Raw genomic sequence first — 10,583 nt, 5'->3', positions numbered from 1 at the left:
CGTTGCAGTGTGTGGGCTTCTCATTGCGGTAGCTTCTCTTGTTGTGGAGCACGGGCTCTAGGCACATGGGCTTCAGTAGTTGCGGCACGTGGGCTCAGTAGTTGTGGCTCACGGGCTTAGTTGCTCCGCAGCATGTGGGATCTTCCCAGACCAGGGCTTGAATCCGTGTCCCCTGCATTGGCAGGCGGATTCTTAACCACTGCGCACCAAGGAAGTCCTGGGAGCACTGAGTCTTAACCACTGGAACACCAGGGCGGTCCTGCACCATTTTAAGTTGACCAATTTTTAAAAATATAAGTTGGGTTTAAAAAGAAAACTTTATACATTACTACCATAAATGAAAAACATTGTTAAAACAAAAGCTAACCTTAAAAATACAGGCAACAGGAACTCAATTTATTCAATAAATTACTGTCAGGCTGTTCTAGATTCTGGGACCAAAGGGGCGACAAAGACGAGATGGAGATAAATTAATGTCAGGCAGTAATTTATATTAGGGAGAAAACAGAAAGTGACTTAGGAGGGTCACTTTGGATGGGGTGGTCTGGGAGGGCCCACTAGGAGATATCATTTGAGCAGAGATCTGAAGGAAGTGGTAGACCAAAAGGAAGACGAGGTCATTACATCTCAACCAGATACTGTTGCCTGCAGAAAGAAGACTGTGAACCAGATTCAGGGAGACGAGCAAGGGTTAGGGAGGCGTGCTCACACCCAACTGAGACTTTCTGCAAGACAGGAGGACAGAGAGAAGTCAGTCATTCTGTCGAGGCGGTTCCAGTTGTTTAATTCAGTCTGGAAGACTAAATCAAGTCGGGTACTCCTAGCGGAAAGCATCCCACTTCAGGAAACACTGCAACCTTTGAGAGGGAGGCAGGCTGTTACCGCCCCGATTGACAAATTAGTAAACTAAAGCCAAGAAAAGTTAAATCGCTGGGAACTGGGACCGGAGCGCTGCCTTAACCTCGTACAGCCCGGTGGAGTGCAGGGGTGGGTCCAAGGATGGGCCGGCAGGTAGATGCTGGCTCTGGCAGCACTGTGAAGACTCCCAATCCTCCAATCTGCGTTCCACGCCTCTCGTTAGCCCCTTCCCAGGAGAGGCTCAAAACCCGGAGCTACGGAATCTGCGGAGCGGGACCCAAAGCATGACCGCCGGAGCCGAGCATGCGCAGTAGCCCGGCCCAGCCCGGCCGCTCTCGCCGCTGGGGGAGGGTCATCCAAGCCTGACGTCCGCGACGCCGTCGTCAGCGCCCCGGGAAGAGGAGGGCGAAGACTCCATCCGCCATGTTGGATGCCGCAGATTCGCCATAACCGCGCCGGCTCTTTTCTTAAAAAAATAAAAATAAAAAGCGAAGCATCAGCGGAGCGCCCCGCCTTCTCGGTCGGCGCGGGAGGGGGCCCAGAAGAGCCCGAGGCTTTTTTTTCCTCCGCGGTGGGGGCGTTGCCATGGAGACGCGGGCGGCAGGTGAGCCGGGCTGGGGGTTGGGGTGGGGATGAGGTGGGGGTGGGGCGCGGCGCGGCGAGCGGGAAGCCGTTTCGAGCTTGGAGTCGGGTAGAAGCGCGCAGGCCGCTGGGCGGCGGAGGGATCCGCGGCCCAGGGCGGAGAGCGGACGTAGCGGCGTCCTTCGAAGGCACGTTAAATCGCTGGCAGTATCCCGCCGCCTTGGGTTTTTATTAAAAAAAAAAAGTAACGAGGGTGCTAGCGGAAGAACGAGCAAGAGAAAGCAGTGCGCTCGCGCGTGCGGGGCCGTTTCCGGGGCAACGGGAGGGGTCGGGGCGCGCGCTAGCGACCCAGCGCAGGCGTCCTGGCGGGCGGGAGGTTCGAATCCGATGCTGCCGACTCGGTGGCCGCGTGGGCCTTGGCTCGGCCTCCTTGTTGCCTGGCCTCAGTTTCCTCCTCTGTGAAATGGATAGTTCCTTTAGACCCATGTACTTGGCCAGGATGTTTTGAAGGGAAAGGGTTCCACCGAGCTGCTGAAGGAAAGTTTCTTTGTGTCCTGTAGAGGGAGCCATAAACACCAGGGATTAGCTGGTTACTGCTGGTAACCCAGTAATACCCTGTGATAAATTGTGATTTATTTATTTATAAATTTATTTATTTTGGCTGCGTTGGGTCTTCATTGCTGTGCGCGGGCTTTATCTAGTTGCGGTGAGCGGGGGCCACTCTTCGTTGCGGTGCGCGGGCTTCTCATTGCGGTGGCTTCTCTTGTTGCGGAGCACAGGCTCTAGGTGCGCGGGCTTCAGTAGTTGTGGCTCGCAGGCTCCAGAGCGCAGGTCTAGTAGTTGTGGCGTACGGGATTAGTTGCTCCGGGGCATGTGGGATCTTCCCGGACCAGGGCTCGAACCCTTGTTCCCTGCATTGGCAGGCGGATTTTTAACCACTGCGCCACCAGGGAAGCCCGATAAATTGTAATTTAGCCTCTACCTGCCGCCTAGCTCTGTGGGCCCTTATTCCTCACCCTTTAAAGTTAAGCTGACATGGCACCCCCTCCAGGCAGCCGTCCCTGGCTTCTTGGGCGACGCGGCCTTTCTGCTGGCTGGATGCAGGACCGCGATGGATCTTCCACTGAACACCTGGTCAAAGCCCTTAAACGTTGACCTTGGGGCTCCTTCCTGTGTAATTAACAGTAAGCATCCACACTGGGGCACTGACCTCATGCTTTTTGCTACTCAGTTTTCCTGACACCTCTAATTTGTGTGTCATTTACTGACGAGGAACAAAAGTTCAGAGAGGTCAACTTCATACAGTTTAGAAATGGCAGAGCTGAGGCTTTAAAAATCAACTTCCTCTGACTTGGGATGAAATCCAAACTTCTGGGTGCCTGCCTGGCTTGTACTTCCAACCCCTGGATCAGTGCCTGGCCCCGGGTGGGTGCCCAGGGTGCCTTTATTGAATGGAAGAATGAATGAACTATCTGACCGCCTCCTGCCCCCTTCCAACCTGGTTCCCTGGCAGAGCCCAGTGACTTTGGAAATATAAGCTTAGTGTCACAGGGCTTACCCTCCACAACTGCCCCTCCAGCTTCATCTTCTGAGCCTACGGGTTCATACCAAAGTAGCTATACTGAGTGTCCTGCATGCTGAGGGCTGCAGAAGACACCTAGAGCTTATGTTTGCTGGGTGTTCGGTACCCAAACCCCGGGGGCACTCTTCTTGGCTTCTTCAGTTCAAGCCAACAGCTTTGCATGACACTCCTCTTGACATGCCAGGTAGGGATGGTAAAGAGTCCTTTGACCCTTGGTCCTGCCCTCATCCCATTGTTGTGTCAGATTCCTGCAAGTGAGTGTGTGTGTGTAGTGATGGAGCAGACCCAGAGCCGGAGTGGTGGGTCAGGAGCCCTGAACTATGCCAGGCATTCTTTCTGACAGTGATGACGTTATGAGTCCAAGCTCGCACTGTTTGCCTCACGACAGGTCAATAAATCGAGAGATGAGTTTTTTGGGCAAGGAATAGTGACTTTATTTGGAAAGCCAGCAGACCGAGAAGATGGTGGACTAGTGTCCCAAAGAACCATCTTACCTGAGTTAGAATTCAGCCTTCTTTTATACCCAAAGTGGAGGGCGTTTGGTTGGTTGCTGCGAAGTTCTTGGTGCCAGAATCTGTTGTTCTCACAGCTGTGCACCTAGGTCTGGTCACAGTGTTCCTATAAACCTCCAAGACAAATGGTATCCTGTGTGTCACGACTTTTTATCTTTGTGTGAATGGAGAAGTGTTGTACCTGTAAAAGTCAGAGCCTTGAGAATGGGCTAACCTGTATATTTTAGGCAACATTCTTAACTTGTAGCAAAAGCAATAGAATACAAAGTTTAAAGGAAAAAAAAAACAGATCCAGTATGGAGTCAGATTTGTTCTTCCCTATTACACTCTCTTCTCTGTTTTGTGCCTTCCCTCTCCCAAGACATTGGGCCACTGCTGATGATACACGACATGCACTGCCCACCTCTCCTCTTCTGGAGTTTACTTAACAGTTTTTTTTTTTAAACCTGGCACTCGTTGTAGTTTCCTTCAATTTTCAGCTGTGTAATCAGTGACCAAACATCATGTTTTAAAATACGTTGCTGTTAACTTGCGGTCAGCTAATTCCTGAAAAGAGTCTCCTGTTTTGCTTGGTTGTTGGGTTAACGTAGGAGAGCCGGTAAAATAAATGATAAGATGGAGTCGCATTTGGTCTCTAAGGTCCAGCTTTTTGATGGTAAGCCAGCCACGATGGTCATTGCCGTGACCTGGAGATGTTACCGCACTGCTCCCTTCTCAGCCGGTTTCCCATTTACCTTGTAAAATGGTTTCTGTGTCTTTTCTCTCCTTACTTTACAATTTACATAACAACTTTTCAATGACAGCTATCCTTCAGTAGAATTAAGTTTCTGCCTAGGGCAAGGGTAGTCAAGAATTGGGTATATTAAAAAGACTCTCCTTAATTGCATTTCCTTTGTAGATAGTCTCATGCATGCTGCTTCTGAAAACCTCCCCAGCAAGAGGGGCTGATTTAATTATTTAGAAGGGATTTAGCCTAGAGTTGTTTTCTCTTTGTTAGCAGCTGTTTATTCTGTTAAACTTTCACTGTCTTTGCCATTTCTCAAGGGCAGGTGTCAACTTTAAGGGCTGGAACAGTCTGGAGGGTGGAATGAACACGTGCTCTGGGGCCAGAGAACTGCTACTCACCAGATTCCTGACCTGAGGGAGTCACGTAACTCGTGGAACCCACCGCTTCATCTGCAGGAGACATGGTCCTGCCCACGACCTGGGTTATGGCGCACTGTAGATGCTGTGGGCACTGCTGTTTATCCCTTTCACCGAGACCCCGGTCTCTCTGCTGTGCAGCTTAGTGCATTGAGATCTACCTGCTCCTTGAAAACAGTTGTGGTTGGAAAATGTGATAGACTTTGATTGGTTAAACATTTTTTTATTATTTATTTATTTATTGCTGCACTGTGCAGCTTGCAGGATCTTGGTTCCCTGACAAGGGACTGAACCTGGGGCCCCGTAGTGAAAGCGCTGAGTCCTAACCACTGGACTGCCAGGGAATTCCCATTGATTGATTTCTTTTTAAAAGAAAGAAAAGTAATCTGGGGGTGAAACAAATTGTCATATTAAACAGCTATTGTAGGTTTGAAGTTACGTCTTTTTTTTCAAGGAACATAAAATATTATATGCTTATAAACAGATTATGCTTGGCATGTTAATAGAAAAAGGATTTTAACTTGGGTAACAGATTTTTCTTCTTTTAAATCATGTAACAAATGGAGCCGCAAATTTTTGAACTCTGGAATCTGGCACGTTTGTGCCCCAGTTGGGTCTGGGCCGAGGCAGGATGGGAAGGGTGGGGACCGGACTTAAGAGGCAGCTGCTGGCCTTGCTGGTGTAGGGAGAGGAGGGGACCAAATCAGCCACCGCGTCTGGAGCCAAGGAGCGGGGGGCTTTGGGAGCCGCATTCTGGAAGAGGAGGGTCTTGGAGGTCCTGGCAACCTGGAGGACCTTGTAAGTCAGCCCCAAGCCTCCTTGTAGGGCCCTAGCTGGCTTCCTTCTTTCTGTTAGATATTTTTTTCCCATCTCTGCCAGCAGGCCTCTTCTTCTGGGGCCACGACCACTTCTCTGCCCCTTAGGATTCTCCCTTCCTCCCTCCCTTCCCCCTTCCCATCCTTCCTTCCTTCCTTCTTTCTTCCCTTTTTTTTTCTTCCAAGCAAATTCCTTGGTTCACCCAAATGTTTGTGCCAAAGTTTGTGCCGGGAAGTGAGAATGCAGTCAGGTATGATTCGCTGTTTCCTCCTGAGGATCTCACACAGTCCTAGCAGTGGAACCGATCCTTTAGGACATGGTGCCAGAGACTATGATGGAAGTAAGCCCTGAGAGTTGAAGGCTTGAGGGGGTGCGGTGCACCTAGCCCAGCCACTTAGTTCCTGTGATCCTTTGTTGAAAATTACATGGGGGTCCATTTCTGAGCTCTCTGGTCTATTCCATTGATCTATTTGTTTATCCTTCATCAGCACCGCACTGTGAATTACCGTAGCTTTCTAGTAATTTCTGAAGTTATGAAGAATAAATAGGAGGACACTTTTTGGAGGGGCAGAGATGCAGGCAGGAGCAAGACCCGGCATCAGGTGCTGTTACGGTGCACCCCAGGGATGACGACACTCACCCCACAGTAGTGGGTGTGGGAGTGGAGGTTTGGGGCAGATTTAGAGAAACGGACCAGAGTAAAAACCCATAGGACTGGTGATCGAGTGGATTTTAGCTTAGAGACCAGCCAGCATTCATCTGTGTTTGGTTTCAGGGGAAGAGCAGTGATGAACCAAACAGGCACGGGGATATGAAACTTTCCAGGCTCCATACACACAGCTCTGGTCCATTATTCTCAAATCCCTCCTGCAGTGGTAGAGAGAAGAGCTTTTGAATTCTGCTCCCTGTTTTTATTTCTGAGTTGGTGCAGGGCTTGCCGGGTTACTGGAAGCACCTCAGAGAGACCCTTCCTGGGGACTGAGGCCCTTCCCTCCACTCTGAAGAGGCCCCTGGAGCCGAAGTTCTGTGCAGCCCTGCCCCAGGACGGCCATGGGGCAGCTCTTACCCGTCGCTGGGCAGGAGTCAGAGGACCAGAGAAGTTTTGGTTTTACCGGGATGTGGGTTGGCTGGCGGCTGACCTGCCCTGAGCCACTCTTTCTTCCCCAGCCCTTAGTTTTGTCTGTTTCTCTGGGAAGTGTGAGTTGACTGCCTTGGTTAACCTTAGCCTCGGGGGTTCTTATGTGAACGTTCTGGAAATGCTTTAGTCCTCACGACAAAGGAAATGCAGCATTTGTTAACCTTAAACATTGATCTCTTTAAGCTTTTAAATGTATTTTGAATTAAATGATATTGATATTTTTGGAGTTTACAGTCTTTTAGGAGGAACACGTTAAACAAATAAATACATCGTTAAATACATGATTATAGATTGCGGTAATTGCTTCAAAGCGGAGGATGGGGGGGAGTGGGCAAGAGAAAATAATGGGGACCTAATTTATATTGAAGGGGATTTAAGAAAAGCCTCTCTGACAAACTGATGTTGGAGCTGAAACTTGAAGCATGAGGTTCTGGATTAAAAAAAAAAAAAGTTTGATAAGCAGAAAGCAGGCACTCGCCAGCCCTCTCCACTTTGCAGAATTTCTGGCAGCTCAGGACTAGCTCCCTGAGGCCGGAGTTCTCCTTTGCGCTTTATCGCCCCCTAGGGGACATGCATGGGAAAGGCCCTGCGGAAGTGGAGATAGCCTAGGAGGCAGCTGTGCCTGCAGAGGGGGCGGCTGCACGTGGGGACTGGCCTGGCCACCGTGTAGGCGCTGTCCCAGCAGCGGGACCCGTCAGGTATGGCAGGGCATGGCTGAGACCGGGATGCTGGACCTGCAGGGGAGGAGGTCCAGGGGCCGCCGCTGGCTTGGTCAGAGGCAGTGGGAGGAGCTGGCCTCGCCAGGGCCACCATAAGGCTGCACGAGCTGGAGCCGAGTCAGGGAGGAGGACAGGCTGCCTGACCTTCTAAAGGTCCCTGCCCTGTAAAAAGAGTGGTAGCTGTCCAAACCGGTGAGGGGCAGGTCTGGCACTGGCTGCAAGTCTGGACTCACTGTCCTTTCCAAGGCAGCAGTCTATGAATTTGGGCCACGAATAAAACCACGGTCACTTTAAATTGTTTTCACGAGCAACATGGCATTATTTGTTTATGTTTCTGGAGTTTGTGTCTTACTCATTTCTAAATGTGCTTCGCATACATTGTATGTGGTATATATTAGGCATTCATTAAATGTTGAATTGTGAGACTAAGTAAAAAACTACTTTTTTCCCTAGTGAAAAACCGAGTAGCCCAGGTATGTGGAGAACACACCTAATGTTTACTTCATATATTGGTTACCAGGAAGAATGGACCAGATCATTCTGGTAGGCTGGAGCTGGGTGGCTGCTGGGGTTTGGAAAATTCTTCTTTTCCCTGTGGCTCTTGCTTAAATTTAAAGCTCTGTTCTGGAATTTGAACAGACCTTAGACACGTCTGAATATTAGCAGTTCTTTCTTCTTGAATTAATTTGCAAGTTCAAAATACTTTGTAACTGAGACGACTGGCAGGCTTTCATGATAAGTAAAGCAGGTATTTAAAATTTGATTGAAGTTGGGCTTCCCTGGTGGCGCAGTGGTTAACAATCCGCCTGCCAATGCAGGGGACACGGGTTCGAGCCCTGGTCGGGGAAGATCCCACATGCCGTGGAGCAACTAAGCCTGTGCGTCACAACTACTGAGCCTGCGCTCTAGAGCCTGTGAGCCACAACTGCTGAGCCCAGGCGCCACAGCTACTGAAGCCCGCGCGCCTAGAGCCCGTGCTCCGCAACGAGAGAAGCCCACGCACCGCAATGAAGACCCAATGCAGCCAAAAATAAATAATAAATAAATGAATAAACTTATTAAAAAAATAATAAAATTTGAAGTTGTGTTTGCACGTTTCCCACATTTTCCTTCAGTTCCTGCCCAGGCTGTTATTTTATCTCCTTTGATTATGACCTCAGGAGCCTGGAGCAGACAGCCAGCGCCTAAAGCCTGTGATGGTAATAAATGGAAATGTCCTCATCTTCTGCCTCTTTTTCAACAGTGTGGACAGTAACTCTGGTCGGCAAGGTCTAAGCTTCCTAATTCCTTGTCTCCATTTTCCTAACTCTGTGGGTCCCAAAGATTTCGGGGTGCTGGAGGCCCTCTCCTGTCTCGCTGGCTGTCAGGGAGTGGCACCTGCAAACCATATTTCTCTGATCTGCAGTGAAAAAGTTGCCAGGTGTCCTGGAAATAATGTGAATACTGGATCTGTGTTCTACTCCAGACTGCAATGTGCTGGAAGTGGGAAATACACACCAGATTTTGAATACTTAGTACGACAGCAACATCAAAAGAATGTGAAATTTCTCATCTGTCTTTTAAAAATGGATTACAAGTGAAGTGATAATATTTTGGATATACTGGGGTAACAAAACATATTATTAAAATTAATTTTACTTGTTTCTTTTCATTTTAACGTGGCTGCTTGAAAATTTGAAATCACACCAGTGGTTCTATTTCTTTAAAAAAATTTTTTTTAATTTAAATGTATTTATTTATTGTTATTTTTGGCTGCATTGGGTGTTTGTTGCTGCACGTGGGCTTTCTCTAGTTGCGGCGAGCAGGGGCTACTCTTCGTTGCGGTGCGCGGGCTTCTCATTGCGGTGGCTTCTCTTGTTGCGGAGCAGGGGCTCTAGGCATGTGGGCTTCAGTAGTTGTGGCACGCGGGCTCAGTAGTTGTGGCACGTGGGCTCAGTAGTTGTGGCTCGCGGGCTCTAGAGCACAGCCTCAGTAGTTGTGGCGCATAGGCTTAGTTGCTCCGTGGAATGTGGGATCTTCCCAGACCAGGGCTCGAACCTGTGTCCCTTGCATTGACAGGGGGATTCTTAGCCACTGCGCCACCAGGGAAGTCCCAGTGGTTCTATTTCTGTGGGACAGCACTGGCCTGGATGGGGCGCTGGGCCTCTTGAGCCATGGTGGCTGCCCTCCCAGAGCTTCTGCAGAGAGCCACACGTGTGTACGTCTCCCCATGCGAGGCAGTGACCCGTGCACAGGGACCCGCCTGCCATCTGCAGGAACTTGCCCAGTATGTACAGCAATGGTGTGCGTGCCGAGCCGCGTCCACCTGCCTGGTGGGCTGTGTTCACAAGCCCCTTTCACCCATTCTTCCCAGTTCTGCTCTGCACCTGCGTCATGTGGAGCAGAGTCCACAAAGCCCTTTTCCCAGGATCCCTCCACATGGTGACCCCTGCCTCCACCGTCCTCATGAGGTCAGCAGGGCGGCTGCAGTTGCCACTGCGGGTTTCCAGCCAAGGACCTACGGGCTCGGGAAGGGAGAGGTCCCTCCAGCCAGGCAGATGTGGCCACGTGGGTGGGGTTTGACCCCAGAGCCTCTGTCCTGAGGCCCAGTGCTGAAGCCGGTTCAAGGCAGCCCTTTACCTTCTGAAGTTAGGACTAATGGTGCCTCCACCACAGAAAGGAACCAAAATAAACTAGAACAGCAAAAACCCCAAACCGGAAACTCAGAGGCCTGGTGATGTGGCAGCCCTGGGCATCGCAGTCCCCCTAAAATACATTGCAAAACGGGAGAGGATTTTGCACATTTTGTTTTTCCCATGGAAACGATCCCGGAGACTCGGTCGCTTTGGAGGCATGGCGTCAAGAGTTCTGGGGCCACCTCGGTGATTTGCACAAGGGGAGCTGTGGTGTCAGAAGCGTTCACGGGGGCTCCCACATCCTCAGAGCTTCTCACACATCTGCTGGGGCGGGACGGTGCTGCCACTTAGACAACTGGGTGATGGGGGTGCAGTTTCTGTTTACGTAAAATTATTTGTTGTGCTTTCCGAAGGAAAGGGCCCTGGGGCTGCTCTTCAGCTATGATTATGTTAAATGTGAGTAGTAGACTCTCTTGCCTGGGGCTCTCACTTTGAGAGTGCTTAAAAATAACTTAGAAAAATTATGTCAAGTTTCAACATGGAAGAAATGCGTATGCATAAAATTATAATGCAACTGTTGGCCCAGCCTTAATTATAGCTGTTACTGAGCCTTTCTCA

At 50.0% G+C, this 10,583-nt stretch overlaps 1 protein-coding gene across 1 annotated transcript in view; it reads left to right on the top strand.

The window, feature by feature from the left end:
• Positions 1-1,306: 1,306 nt before the first annotated feature.
• ZFAT (zinc finger and AT-hook domain containing) overlaps positions 1,307-10,583 on the top strand; it is a 192,232-nt gene continuing 182,955 nt past the window's right edge. Inside the window, exon 1 of the mRNA XM_082858914.1 lies at positions 1,307-1,462. Coding sequence (XP_082715040.1) covers positions 1,444-1,462 — 19 coding nt within the window. The 5' untranslated portion in view covers positions 1,307-1,443. The remainder of the gene's footprint in view (positions 1,463-10,583) is intronic.

This window comes from Leucopleurus acutus (genome assembly GCF_964270905.1).
Source record: "Leucopleurus acutus genome assembly, chromosome: 17".
Taxonomy (NCBI): domain Eukaryota; kingdom Metazoa; phylum Chordata; class Mammalia; order Artiodactyla; family Delphinidae; genus Leucopleurus; species Leucopleurus acutus.
This window is presented reverse-complemented; position numbering and strand designations above follow the sequence as displayed.